Genomic DNA, 15243 nt, shown 5'->3' with positions numbered 1-15243 from the left:
ATACCCAGCTTGACATTGATTGAACAACCTGTTTTGTATACATTGTTATTTTCTGGGTTTCCAACTTCACCTGCCCTCCGTTTGACCTTGTTTTTTATCTGCTATGTTTGTCTTTCGTCTGTGTGCGTGTGCGTGTGCGTGTGTGTGTGCGTATGCGTGTGCGTGTGTGTAAATACACTACACCTACTGAGACTGACAGCAGAACCTATGCAGCAAACAGGAAACAAGTGTTTTCATCACAGGCCTCGTGGTTCTGAACAAGTCTTGACCCAACTCTTTCTACTCAAATTGTCCTTTAATGAAACAGTCAAACACACAATGATATCCAACGTTATAAAAGTAAACTTTATCAGGCCAGCTGATACTCCCCCATGGCCTCCCTCGCCGTCATAAAGGGCTCTTCTATATTCTTGATATTTATTGAAAACAACATCTGTACTAGCCCATACACCAGTGGCGATGGTAAACTGAACTGGATGTTCCTATCGTCATTAACCACGTTTCCATCCACAGTTTCTATGCGAGTTAAAATATTTAAAAAATCACGACAGCTGTGATGGAAACAGGTAGTTTCAGTACAATTTTATAATTGTCGACAGATAATTTGTTCGTTCGACATGGTGGTGTCTTTTTGTGTCTGTAAAATAAATTGTGCGCGAAATTGTGGTGGAAATGCCTTTATGCGCAAATATTCATATAATAGATATCATACTGTAAACCTGGAGTCACCCGATGATATGGTGTGTGGTCCTCCCACTATGCCTCGGGAAACCATACAGTTTATTAGGCTACAAATGAAATAAGTTATGATGAACTTCACAGGGTGGTGAAAGTGCACGGTGATGAGCTTGATGCTCATTTCCAATAAATATCCAGGGTCTTATTCTGGTGACATGATGATCGATGCTTGACTGCCATTCGACAACTAAAAATATCTTTGCTCTTATCCATGATAATCTCATCATGTAGACTAGCCTACCAGCACCAGAGTAGGCACATTTGCTATTTAACGCAACAGTTTTTGTTACAAAACTATCGGTAGAGTTGAAAATGCGATGGAAACACATTTAACTTTTTATTTTTATTCGGTACATGAAAACTTAAGCGAAAAAGTACATTTTGTGCGCACTGTCATCACGCAGTGATGTTTTATCTGCAACAAGTCCAGTTGGGTGGAAACACCACTGGTGGGAAAATGCGCATATTTTCTTTATGCAGATTGTTTTATATTTGCATGTAAATCTGTCGCCAATTGGATGGAAACCTAGCTATTGTGACCTGACACAAATCGGCTACTTAGGCCACTTTTCCAACAAGCTAGACGAAAACTTCCTACCAATGTAACGATACAGCTGTTTTAGTAACTGCATCAGCTACATTTGATCTACCTTTTTATAAACAATTGAAATGTTGACCACTTTCACAAAACGTTAGAGCAGATGAAATCTTCCTCTACTTCTCTGTAACTCAAATATGAAATCAGAACGTTCACTGGGAATACAGACTTGTGTTGAAGCCTCTGCATCTGTTTCAGATCGACTACATTGCAGTCGGATCTACAAATCACCTTGCATCCTAAATTACTTCTCATTAAGATTTTTGTATTTCAGTCTGTCTGTATTCGCTGACTACAATGTAGTCCATCTCAAACACCGGTCGTGTCAAAGCCTCAGCCTGCGTCCCAAATAGCACCCTATTCCCTATATAGTGCACTACTTTAGACCAGAGAATGGCACCCTATTCCCTATATAGTGCACTACTTTAGACCAGAGAATGGGACCCTATTCCCTATATAGTGAACTACTTTAGACCAGAGAATGGGACCCTATTCCCTATATAGTACACTACTTTAGACCAGAGAATGGCACCCTATTCCCTATATAGTACACTACTTTAGACCAGAGAATGGCACCCTATTCCCTATATAGTACAGTACTTTAGACCAGAGAATGGCACCATATTCCCTATATAGTGCACTACTTTGGACCAGATAATGGCACCCTATTCCCTATATAGTGCACTACTTTAGACCAGAGAATGGGACCATATTCCCTATATAGTGCACTACTTTAGACCAGAGAATGGGACCATATTCCCTATATAGTGCACTACTTTAGACCAGAGAATGGGACCCTATTCCCTATATAGTACACTACTTTAGACCAGAGAATGGGACCCTATTCCCTATATAGTGCACTACTTTGGACCAGAGAATGGCACCCTATTTCCATTATAGTGCACTACTTTTGACCAGAGTCCAATGGGGAGTAGGGTGTCATTTGTGAAGCAGCCTCAGTCTGTCCCCTGTCTCTCAGGCCAGGGGTGTGAGAGGGCGCGGTGCCCTGGCCTTGCGGCTGCGCTCCCTCCGCTGGTTGATGGCCTTGGTGGAGGCTCTCAGCTTCCTGAGTCTCAGTGCTCTCAGCTTCAGTTGCAGATCCTGGGGTAACCTCCCCCCTTTAGCTAGGATCTCCTTCATCCTCTGCCGGGGCGTCTTGACCAAGGTCAAGTCACAGATGGTGGGGCGCGCTTCGTTCCCGACGCTGCACCGCCTCGTGGAGGGAAAGTATCCCTCCGCCCACACCGTCACCTTGTATTCCCCTGGGTTCAACAGACGCCAGTAGTCCCCATCAGCCGCTGAGGAGACACAGGAGAGTCTCATGATCATTCATTCAGAAAATGTAAGGTAATATTTTGTCAATAATACCACAATTATGGGACCTAGCTGATACACACAATGACAGAGAGACTAAAATGTTTACAGTATAATAAAATGGTGGAAGCTTGAAACTAAAGATACTGATCATTCATTCAGAAAATGTATTGGTGTAATAAAGACAGTATCCGTTTTAAAGATACTGTTGCATCTTGGGAGTAAAAGAAAAGAAAATGGAAGCCAGGTTTAAATTAAATTAAGATACAAGGGAGACGGACTCGGCTTGGGCGGTACAATACAAGGGAGACTGACTTGGCTTGGGCGGTACAATACAAGGGAGACTGACTTGGCTTGGGCGGTACAATACAAGGGAGACGGACTCGGCTTGGGCGGTATCATACAAGGGAGACGGACTCGGCTTGGGCGGTACACCGTATACCGGGGAATTTGGAAAAGGTACACAGGATGGTTTTTCAATACTGTCAAAACTACTGGTAGGAAAAAAAATGTATATGAAAGACTGTAGTGCAGTGCATCATGTAAATCGTTGTAGAATCCCATGTCTACCTGATCGTATGTCATGGTCCAGGTCTTCCACTTTGACAATGGCGTCTGCAATGCCTTTCCTTGTCATCTTGTCTCTCACCACTCCCTTGATGCCTCGGTGAACCTGGGAGAAGGACGGACAGAACATCAGAAACAGAGATAATCAGGGACAGATCTACAAATTGGAGAGCTGGTACGAGAGAGCTGGGAAATGCAGTAGGACAGTGTTCTACAAGTCAAGTCTTTCCAATTGTTTCAGTAGTTTGAATATCCTACTCCAATACAGTAGGATTTTGGTAAATAATCCATGTAAAGTACAGCAGACCTGCTCCATGTAGACCAGCAGAGACTCCTTGTTGTTCTCCCACTCTGTAGAAAGCTCGCTGGCGTGAGGAAACTTATCACACGACAGCTCCACCGTCACCTCGAAGCAGTTGGTGTGCATGTAGCTGAAGTCATTCATACCTGGAGGACAGAGAACAATTGGTGTGGATGTAGCTGACGTCATTCATACCTGGGGGACAAGAATATGGTAATAAAACATAAAAAAACAAATAGTCTTTGATTAGAGCCTTGAGGCCAAAACGTCCATGTTTAGATTATTATATAGGAGAACTACTGACTACCAGGGTTAGATTATTATATAGGAGAACTACTGACTACCAGGGTTAGATTATTATATAGGAGAACTACTGACTACCAGGGTTAGATTATTATATAGGAGAACTACTGACTACCAGGGTTAGATTATTATATAGGAGAACTACTGACTACCAGGGTTAGATTATTATATAGGAGAACTACTGACTACCAGGGTTAGATTATTATATAGGAGAACTACTGACTACCAGGGTTAGGGTTAGATTATTATATAGGAGAACTACTGACTACCAGGGTTAGATTATTATATATAGGAGGAGAACTACTGACTCCCAGGGTTAGGGTTAGATTATTATATAGGAGAACTACTGACTACCAGGGTTAGGGTTAGATTATTATATAGGAGAACTACTGACTACCAGGGTTAGATTATTATATAGGAGAACTACTGACTACCAGGGTTAGATTATTATATAGGAGAACTACTGACTACCAGGGTTAGATTATTATATAGGAGAACTACTGACTACCAGGGTTAGATTATTATATAGGAGAACTACTGACTACCAGGGTTAGGGTTAGATTATTATATAGGAGAACTACTGACTACCAGGGTTAGGGTTAGATTATTATATAGGAGAACGACTGACTACCAGGGTTAGGGTTAGATTATTATATATAGGAGGAAAACTACTGACTCCCAGGGTTAGGGTTAGATTATTATATAGGAGAACTACTGACTACCAGGGTTAGGGATATATTATTATATATAGGAGGAGAACTACTGACTCCCAGGTTTAGGGTTAGATTATTATATAGGAGAACTACTGACTACCAGGGTTAGATTATTATATATAGGAGGAGAACTACTGACTCCCAGGGTTAGGGTTAGATTATTATATAGGAGAACTACTGACTACCAGGGTTAGATTATTATATATAGGAGGAGAACTACTGACTCCCAGGGTTAGGGTTAGATTATTATATATAGGAGGAGAACTACTGACTCCCAGGTTTAGGGTTAGATTATTATATAGGAGAACTACTGACTACCAGGGTTAGATTATTATATATAGGAGGAAAACATCTGACTCCCAGGGTTAGGGTTAGATTATTATATAGGAGAACTACTGACTACCAGGGTTAGATTATTATATAGGAGAACTACTGACTACCAGGGTTAGATTATTATATAGGAGAACTACTGACTACCAGGGTTAGGGTTAGATTATTATATAGGAGAACTACTGACTACCAGGGTTAGATTATTATATATAGGAGGAGAACTACTGACTCCCAGGGTTAGGGTTAGATTATTATATAGGAGAACTACTGACTACCAGGGTTAGATTATTATATAGGAGAACTACTGACTACCAGGGTTAGGGTTAGATTATTATATAGGAGAACTACTGACTACCAGGGTTAGATTATTATATATAGGAGGAGAACTACTGACTCCCAGGGTTAGGGTTAGATTATTATATAGGAGAACTACTGACTACCAGGGTTAGATTATTATATAGGAGAACTACTGACTACCAGGGTTAGGGTTAGATTATTATATAGGAGAACTACTGACTACCAGGGTTAGATTATTATATATAGGAGGAGAACTACTGACTCCCAGGGTTAGGGTTAGATTATTATATAGGAGAACTACTGACTACCAGGGTTAGATTATTATATAGGAGAACTACTGACTCCCAGTGTTAGGGTTAGATTATTATATAGGAGAACTACTGACTACCAGGGTTAGATTATTATATATAGGAGGAGAACTACTGACTCCCAGGGTTAGGGTTAGATTATTATATAGGAGAACTACTGACTACCAGGGTTAGATTATTATATAGGAGAACTACTGACTACCAGGGTTAGATTATTATATATAGGAGGAGAACTACTGACTCCCAGGGTTAGGGTTAGATTATTATATAGGAGAACTACTGACTACCAGGGTTAGATTATTATACAGTGGGGAGAACAAGTATTTGATACACTGCCGATTTTGCAGGTTTTCCTACTTACAAAGCATGTAGAGGTCTGTAATTTTTATCATAGGTACACTTCAACTGTGAGAGACGGAAACTGTGAAAATCCAGAAAATCACATTGTATGATTTTTAAGTATTTAATTTGCATTTTATTGCATGACATAAGTATTTGATCACCTACCAACCAGTAAGAATTCCGGCTCTCACAGACCTGTTAGTTTTTCTTTAAGAAGCCCTCCTGTTCTCCACTCATTACCTGTATTAACTGCACCTGTTTGATCTCGTTACCTGTATAAAAGACACCTGTCCACACACTCAATCAAACAGACTCCAACCTCTCCACAATGGCCAAGACCAGAGAGCTGTGTAAGGACATCAGGGATAAAATTGTAGACCTGCACAAGGCTGGGATGGGCTACAGGACAATAGGCAAGCAGCTTGGTGAGAAGGCAACAACTGTTGGCGCAATTATTAGAAAATGGAAGAAGTTCAAGATGACGGTCAATCACCCTCGGTCTGGGGCTCCATGCAAGATCTCACCTCGTGGGGCATCAATGATCATGAGGAAGGTGAGGGATCAGCCCAGAACTACACAGCAGGACCTGGTCAATGACCTGAAGAGAGCTGGGACCACAGTTTCAAAGAAAACCATTAGTAACACACTACGCCATCATGGATTAAAATCCTGCAGCGCACGCAAGGTCCCCCTGCTCAAGCCAGCGCATGTCCAGGCCCGTCTGAAGTTTGCCAATGACCATCTGGATGATCCAGAGGAGGAATGGGAGAAGGTCATGTGGTCTGATGAGACAAAAATAGAGCTTTTAGGTCTAAACTCCACTCGCCGTGTTTGGAGGAAGAAGAAGGATGAGTACAACCCCAAGAACACCATCCCAACCGTGAAGCATGGAGGTGGAAACATCATTCTTTGGGGATGCTTTTCTGCAAAGGGGACAGGACGACTGCACCGTATTGAGGGGAGGATGGATGGGGCCATGTATCGCGAGATCTTGGCCAACAACCTCCTTCCCTCAGTAAGAGCATTGAAGTTGGGTCGTGGCTGGGTCTTCCAGCATGACAACGACCCGAAACACACCGCCAGGTCCTGGAGTGGCCTAGCCAGTCTCCAGACCTGAACCCAATAGAAAATATTTGGAGGGAGCTGAAAGTCCGTATTGCCCAGCGACAGCCCCAAACCTGAAGGATCTAGAGAAGGTCTGTATGCAGGAGAGGGGCCAAAATCCCTGCTGCAGTGTGTGCAAACCTGGTCAAGACCTACAGGAAACGTATGATCTCTGTAATTGCAAACAAAGGTTTCTGTACCAAATATTAAGTTCTGCTTTTCTGATGTATCAAATACTTATGTCATGCAATAAAATGCAAATTAATTACTTAAAAATCATACAATGTGATTTTCTGGATTTTTGTTTTAGATTCCGTCTCTCACAGTTGAAGTGTACCTATGAAAAAAATTACAGACCTCTACATGCTTTGTAAGTAGGAAAACCTGCAAAATCGGCAGTGTATCAAATACTTGTTCTCCCCACTGTATACAGGAGGAGAACTACTGACTCCCAGGGTTAGGGTTAGATTATTATATAGGAGAACTACTGACTCCCAGGGTTAGGGTTAGATTATTATATAGGAGAACTACTGACTCCCAGGGTTAGGGTTAGATTATTATATAGGAGAACTACTGACTCCCAGGGTTAGGGTTAGATTATTATATAGGAGAACTACTGACTCCCAGGGACGGTGTGCCAGGCTCCTCCGTTAATGATGTTGTTGTGCTGTTGGAAGTCTTCAGAGTGGCAGATCCTCCTATCAGGGTTGGCCATGACCAGGTTGGTTGAGGCGTAGACCGTGGCCAGCCAGCGGAAGAAACTATCGTCAGCCGTAGGGGTATTTTCCTGAGGGGCCCAATCCCGGGTGCAGTCGAAGGGGTAGGTGACCACCAGTTCTCCCCCGTGGAGGTTGGCACTCAGGACGAAGGGGATATCCTGCATCCAGTTGATGACCGCACGTGTCTCTGGGGTCACCTGGGAAAGGGACCGAAAGAACAGCATGTTACTAACAGTATGAAATAACACCATTCTCCATGCACTGTAATTTACAACTTGATAAGAGCTATTGATAAGAGCTAGGTAAATGAGTAATCCTTTTGGATAAGGGAATTGTAAATATAAAGTACAATTGTTTTAGATATATTTGACCTTATAATCGCTGGAGACAAACTGAAGGAGTAAAGTTGATGAAATGCTGTGCCATTATGCAGAATTTAACTTGCAGGGATGAGCAGCCTTTAATGTCTTAATTATAGGATACCCCGACTTTCTCTGTTTCTATCATGTTAATATAAGCCACTATCAGTATCAACCGTCAGTAGGTGTTAGTTCCCTCCAGTTGGTATTAGTTCCCTTCAGTAGGTGTTAGTTCCCTCCAGTAGGTATTAGTTCCCTTCAGTAGGTATTAGTTCCCTTCAGTAGGTATAGCCTACATCAGAGGTCTCCAACAGGTCGATCGCAATCTACCAGTAGCTTACAGCCCACCTATTGAGTAGCTCGCCAAACAATTCTGAAAGTACATGCAATTTTCAGAGTTCCACCGCAAACTGTCATAAACAAATCTCACAAGTATCAAACACCACAAGCTCCCAGCTACTATCTAATCAACGCAACATTGACATTATCCCACCCCTGGTTAGCCACTATTGGCTCAAAAAGACAAACCTAACACAATATCTGCCAATTAATTTCCAGCAATATTGCCCCTGTCTGTCTGTGTGGCGCAGTCATTTGTGTACAGTTGATGTGATAACCGTCTTGTGGGTTGACAGAAATACTTACCCCAAAACCTTCAGTTAAATTTTAACTGCAAACTAGGCTTACCTGGCAGAAGTATATCATGAGTAAGTATATCATGAGGAAGTATATCATGAGTAAGTATATCATGAGTAAGTATATCATGAGTAAGTATATCATGAGTAAGTATATCATGAGGAAGTCTATCATGAGGAAGTCTATCATGAGGAAGTCTATCATGAGGAAGTATATCATGAGGAAGTCTATCATGAGGAAGTATATCATGAGGAAGTCTATCATGAGGAAGTATATCATGAGGAAGTATATCATGAGGAAGTCTATCATGAGGAAGTCTATCATTTGTATCTATTATTAGTTATTTTCCACTTTGCCATGAATTGAACAGCAGCAGAACAGAACCATCACTAGATGGAACATGTCTCTCTAGAAACAATTAAATGGGAATTACACCAAAAAAATGTATCTGTTAGTTTTCTTCCAGAACTTCTTTCAGGTGTGATTTTATAATTGACATGTACCGTACTCAGAACATCCAATTTCATTGTTTCTCTATGAAAAATTGTAATTTTGAGAGTGAAAAACAAAACGAATGTAAAAAAATAAAAGAATAAAGGAAAAATAAATACTCTGTGGTGGAGTTGATGTGTAGTGTACAGTACTTACGAAAGCATCCTCTTTAGTGTAGTACTCTGGTATAGGGATGTAGTGGTTGGCTGTTTTAACCGTCTCCGTGTCATTCTCCTTGGCGTCCCACATGATATTGTTCAGGTCGGGGAAGTTGTGGTTCATATCGACCCACTCGTAGCTATAGCGTCCCAGAGCCCAACCTGCCAGCTCCGACCCCTGGAGAGGAGTTTGAGTTGAGATGCAGTTTTAGGCTATTTTCAATATCACACGATCAATCGTTCGATCAATCAATATGTCCTACATCCCGTCCTTCTTCTAGTATGAAGTTATCGTGAGGAGGTTCTGAGCCCTCTCTCTAGAGTTCACTGACTACAAGGTGGTGCTCTTTTCATGGTCCTTCGAGGTGGATTTCAACCAGTTAGGAAATGCAGTTTTTAGATACAGTGCCTTGCAAAAGTATTGATTTCCCTTGGCTATTTTCCTATTTTGTTGCATTACAACCTGTAATTTAAATGGGTTTTTATTTGGATTTAATGTAATGGACATTACATTACACAAAATAGTCCAAATTGGTGAAGTGAAAAAAAATAAACTTGTTTCAAAAAATTCAAAAAGATAAATAATGGAAAAGTGGTGCGTGCATATGTATTCACCCCCTTTGCTATGAAGCCCCTAAATAAGATCTGGTGCAACCAATTACCTTCAGAAGTCACATAATTAGTTAAATAAAGTCCACCTGTGTGCAATCTAAGTGTCACATGATCTGTCACATGATCTCAGTATATATACACCTGTTCTGAAAGGCCCCAGAGTCTGCAACACCACTAAGCAAGGGGTACTACCAAGCAAGCGGCACCATGAAGACCAAGGAGCTCGCCAAACAGGTCAGGGACAAAGTTGTGGAGAAGTACAGATCAGGGTTGGGTTATAAAAAAATATCAGAAACTTTGAACATCCCACGGAGCACCATTAAATCCATTATTAAAAAATTTAAAGAATATGGCCCCACAACAAACCTGCCACGAGAAGTCCGCCCACTAAAACTCACGGACCAGGCAAGGAGGGCATTAATCAGAGAGGCAACAAAGAGACCAAAGATAACCCTGAAGGAGCTGCAAAGCTCCACAGCGGAGATTGAGTATCTGTCCATAGGACCACTTTAAGCCGTACACTCTACAGAGCTGGGCTTTACGGAAGAGTGGCCAGAAAAAAGCCATTGCTTAAAAATAAATAAGCAAACACGTTTGGTGTTCACCAAAAGGCATGTGGGAGACTCCCCAAACATATGTAAGAAGGTACTCTGGTCAGATGAGACTCAAATTGAGCTTTTTGGCCATCTGGTCAGAATTGAAGGAATGAAGGATGGCGCTAAATACAGGGAAATTCTTGAGGGAAACCTGTTTCAGTCTTCCATGGATTTGAGACTGGGACGGAGGTTCACCTTCCAGCAGGACAACGACCCTAAGCAGGGGGGGTGAATAGTTATAGTGAATAGTTTTTCTGTCTTATTTCTTGTTTGTTTCAACACAAAAAATATTTTGCATCTTCAAAGTGGTGGGCATGTTGTGTAAATCAAATGATAGAAACCCCCCAAAACTCCATTAGAATTCCAGGTTGTAAGGCAACAAAATAGGAAAAATGCCAAGGGGAGTGAATACTTTCGCAAGCCACTGTATCTCCCATTACCACACAGCCAGCCAGTCAGTCAGTCAATCAGCCAGCCAGCCAGTCAATAATTCAATCAACCAACCAATCAATACATCCCCTTATCCCTTGCCCCGCCCCTCCTCCTCCTCCTCCTACCTTTTCGAAGGCTGTTTCATATCCATCAGGGTTCATAGATGGAAGCAGGTGGATGCGTGTGGTGGTCACCAGACGGACGATGCGTTTGTTTCCCCGTCTAAACTCCCGACAGATGTACTGCATGAGGTTCAGCACCAGCTCTCTGCCCACCACCTCATTCCCATGCATACCTGCCACGTAGCGGAACTCTGGCTCACCTGCAGGGGAACAGGGGATGTTTCTACAATGCAATACAATACAACTTTATTGTCCAATGTTACGGTGAACAACGGAAGTTGGTCTTCTGCTCCAGGCAGGGTTTTGTCGTCAGGATGCCAACATCAGGAACGCATTCTTTTTACTTGATAAAGCTTCCAAGCTTTTATTATTGAGTTGGGCAGTGATGTGCAGTACAGTGACTACAGCTCAACAAGATCAAGATCTCATAGTTTCCCCTTCGAAATTCGACGTATTATGGATGAACGTCTATTTTTTTGACGCATTCATTCTGCGTGGTTACAGGGTTAATTCCACGTGGTTACAGGGTTAATTCCACGTGGTTACAGGGTTAATTCCACGTGGTTACAGGGTTAAAACAGAAACAACTCAAAGAGTTAAGTTTCTGTATCAATTCTGAGTGGTTAAGATTAGAGCTATAGTTTGAAAAATAAAATAATTAAAAACGACTCGCTATTACCATTAACTATTCCCACGGCTTGCTGGAGCACTGTGAACTGCTGGGAAATATATTTTTTTCTTCTTATTTTTCTGGGGACCATTTGAAACGTCTGAAATCACTGTGTGTTTCTAGTGATCAGCAACAACTATGGCTGCCAAAGTGTACAAATGGATCACCGTGGCCTAACAACACACATCCTGTACAGATGGGGGAAGGGAGTCCTAAAGAAACTAGACCAGGGGGGCCGTATGTATCAAGCGTCTCAGAGTAGAAGTGGTGAATTAAAGTATCAGATTTGCCTTTTAGAACAATGAATAAGATTACATTGACAGGAGGGGACCCGATGATCCTAGATTAGCCCTCCTTCTACTGTCATCAGCTCTCATTATAAACTGTGTTCTAGTAACCTTCTATCATATAAAGTACTCATTGTTAGCGCCCTGTCAATCTCTGTCCTCTCTGTTTCTAATGAAAAACACACCAGGAACTCTCCCTTATTGTTATCTCTGTCCTCTCTGTTTCTAATGAAAAACACACCAGGAACTCTCTTCTCTTCTGCCATGATTCAAAACAACAGGCTCCAGTGTAGAGAATCAAATGACCCTTGAAAAACACTGAAACCAATATGAGCTCTTAGAAAAAAGGGTTCCAAAATGGTTATTTGCAGAGGGATAGGGTTCTACCAATAACTACTTTCATCGGAAGAACCCTTTTTTGGAAGATGAGGGTTCTTTGTAGAGCAAACGGTTCTACCTAGAACCTTTTTTATCCTAAGAATAGTTTTTCTGGAAGAAGATGATTCTTTGGAAGGCAAGAAGGATTCTTTGGAAGGCATGACGTATTCTTTGGAAGGCATGAAGGTTCTACATAGAACCCTAAACTTTTCATTGTATTTTTTAAATTTATTTTAAATAGTGCCTTGAGCATTATTGTTTAAGCTTTAACACTCGAGATTTTTGAGAAGTGTGAAACTGTTTTAAACTGTACCTACATGTCAATTATTTGGGAAGATTTGCACACAGCCAATTGGCCAATGGTACCTAATGTTGATTTTTAAGTGTAACATTTCTAGAGTTGATTCAGGAGTTAAATTAACGCTGTAAAGAGGTAAACTAACACTCAGTGGTGTAAAATAACTCTAGTGTTGGTGTTAATAACCAGAGGTGAGTGTGACTGTAATTTTGACTCTGTATAAAGCAGTGGCGGTCGGTGACGTTCAAGATAAACGAGGACGATTATTGTTTTCATGAGCATGGCCTTATTTCTATTACAGCATATTGGATGACTGTCATTCATATTCCATTCACCCAGTTCAATGTAACATTGATAGGTTTAGGCTACTACATGATACTCACATTTTCCCTGTACCCATCATGAGGTTGCTACAACCTAGACTATGAATGAAAGTTTACAACGTAGGTGCACAGGTCGAGAGAAATTTGAGTAATCAATAACGCCTTGCACACTCTGGCCTGCATCTAGCTGATCTAGGGTGTAATCATTAGTCCAACAGTTGCAAACTAAAGTTTCTATTGGACAAATTCAGGTATGTTTATCCCCGTTTCGTTCCATTTGCTTCCATTTCAGAAACGTTTTTCGACAGAATTGGAGGAATGAACACACCCCTGATCACCCGCACACACTGTTCACTTTAATATCAGCCACATTCAAACAGCATCATCTACTTTGATCGTTGTGTAATTTCTTCTTGCATTTACGTGCTCTCCTCCTCTCACTTTTTCACTTCGCTTGTGGACTTCAGTGCACAACACATCAGCTGTCAGTGACCAGGCAAAAAAAACATCCAAGCCAAACCTTCATATCATAACCGCTAACCGCTACACACAGCCTACATCGTTATCACCATATTAACGTCATAGTCAACATAGTTACTAGAAACCCACCACAATCATGTACAGTCAGCAGCAAGCAGTTTAGCAGTTACAACGGCAATAAACTAGTAAAACCAAAAGCTTACCTTGACTTGGAAGAGTTCCAGTGTTGTTTTGGATAGTCATAGCCAGCTAGCTAACATAGCATCCCTCTCTATTGGAGCCAGGTGTTTGAGTAGGCTAAACTATCTACAGTGAGGGGGAAAAAGTATTTGATCCCCTGCTGATTTTGTACGTTTGCCCACTGACAAAGACATGATCAGTCTATAATTTTAATGGTAGGTTTATTTGAACAGTGAGAGACAGAATAACAACAAAAAAATCCAGAAAAACGCATGTCAAAAATGTTATAAGTTGATTTGAATTTTAATGAGGGAAATAAGTATTTCACCCCTCTGCAAAACATGACATAGTACTTGGTGGCAAAACCCTTGTTGGCAATCACAGAGGTCAGACGTTTCTTGTAGTTGGCCACCAGGTTTGCACACATCTCAGGAGGGATTTTGTTCCACTCCTCTTTGCAGATCTTCTCCAAGCCATTAAGGTTTCGAGGCTGACGTTTGGCAACTCGAACCTTCAGCTCTCTCCACAGGGCAATGGTCTTGTAGCCCATTCCAGCCTTGTGTAGGTCTACAATCTTGTCCCTGACATCCTTGGAGAGCTCTTTGGTCTTGGCCATGGTGGAGAGTTTGGAATCTGATTGATTGATTGCTTCTGTGGACAGGTGTCTTTTATACAGGTAACAAGCTGAGATTAGGAGCACTCCCTTTAAGAGTGGGCTCCTAATCTCAGCTCCTTACCTGTATAAAAGACACCTGGGAGCCAGAAATCTTTCTGATTGAGAGGGGGTCAAATACTTATTTCCCTCATTAAAATGCAAATCAATTTATAACATTTTTGACATGTGTTTTTCTGGATTTTTTTGTTGTTATTCTGTCTCTCACCGTTCAAATAAACCTACCATTAAAATTATAGACTGATCATTTCTTTGTCAGTGGGCAAACTTACAAAATCAGCAGGGGATCAAATACTTTTTTCCCTCACTGTAGCTGAAGTGAAACATCTCTCTCTCTCCCCCCCCCCCCTCTCCATCTCTCTCTCTCTCTCTCTCTCTCTCTCTCTCTCTCTCTCTCTCGCTCTCGCTCTCGCTCTCGCTCTCGCTCTCGCTCTCGCTCTCGCTCTCGCTCTCTCTCGCTCTCTCTCTCTCTCTCTCGCTCTCCCGATTTTTTTGAAGTGTTTGTTTCAATATCAGTGTACAAACTTATGCTACACAAAGATAAATAACTTGCATTTTTCTAAACTAATCAAATCTTTTAGTAGTTGGACTTATTGCACCCGTTACTGAGATGGTTGTTCCAGTTTAAATGGTTTATGTATCTTCCCTGGTAGTTATTCTGAATGCAAATTGTTTGATATCCTCACTATGCCTGGATTCCAATAGGAATTACACATCACTTTGCAAGCCAGCATAATGTGACCTGCTGACCTGATGTGTCATGAGTTTCCTGACACCCCTGTTAGGGTATAACAGGCCTTATGATATAGTGTTGGCATAAAGCCTAATAAGGCTGGTGGAACCCTTCATACAGGGTTCTACGAATAACCTTTAGATGATAAAACGGTTATTGGTAGAACCATTTTAGAGGGTT

At 41.5% G+C, this 15243-nt stretch overlaps 1 protein-coding gene across 1 annotated transcript in view; it reads right to left on the bottom strand.

Annotated features, from left to right (window-relative positions):
• Positions 1-288: 288 nt before the first annotated feature.
• The window catches only part of LOC311103029 (putative carboxypeptidase X1), a gene marked incomplete at its 5' end in the record, with an annotated part of 148803 nt that continues 133848 nt past the window's right edge, over positions 289-15243 (bottom strand). The window contains 6 exons of the mRNA XM_084144519.1: positions 289-2634; positions 3221-3323; positions 3525-3664; positions 7537-7831; positions 9278-9457; positions 11045-11241. Of these exons, the coding sequence (XP_084000645.1) occupies positions 2312-2634; positions 3221-3323; positions 3525-3664; positions 7537-7831; positions 9278-9457; positions 11045-11241 (1238 nt within the window). The 3' untranslated portion in view covers positions 289-2311. The remainder of the gene's footprint in view (positions 2635-3220; positions 3324-3524; positions 3665-7536; positions 7832-9277; positions 9458-11044; positions 11242-15243) is intronic.

Source organism: Coregonus lavaretus (assembly GCF_964263955.1).
Source record: "Coregonus lavaretus genome assembly, chromosome: 27".
In the NCBI taxonomy this organism is placed as follows: Eukaryota; Metazoa; Chordata; class Actinopteri; order Salmoniformes; family Salmonidae; genus Coregonus; species Coregonus lavaretus.
This window is presented reverse-complemented; position numbering and strand designations above follow the sequence as displayed.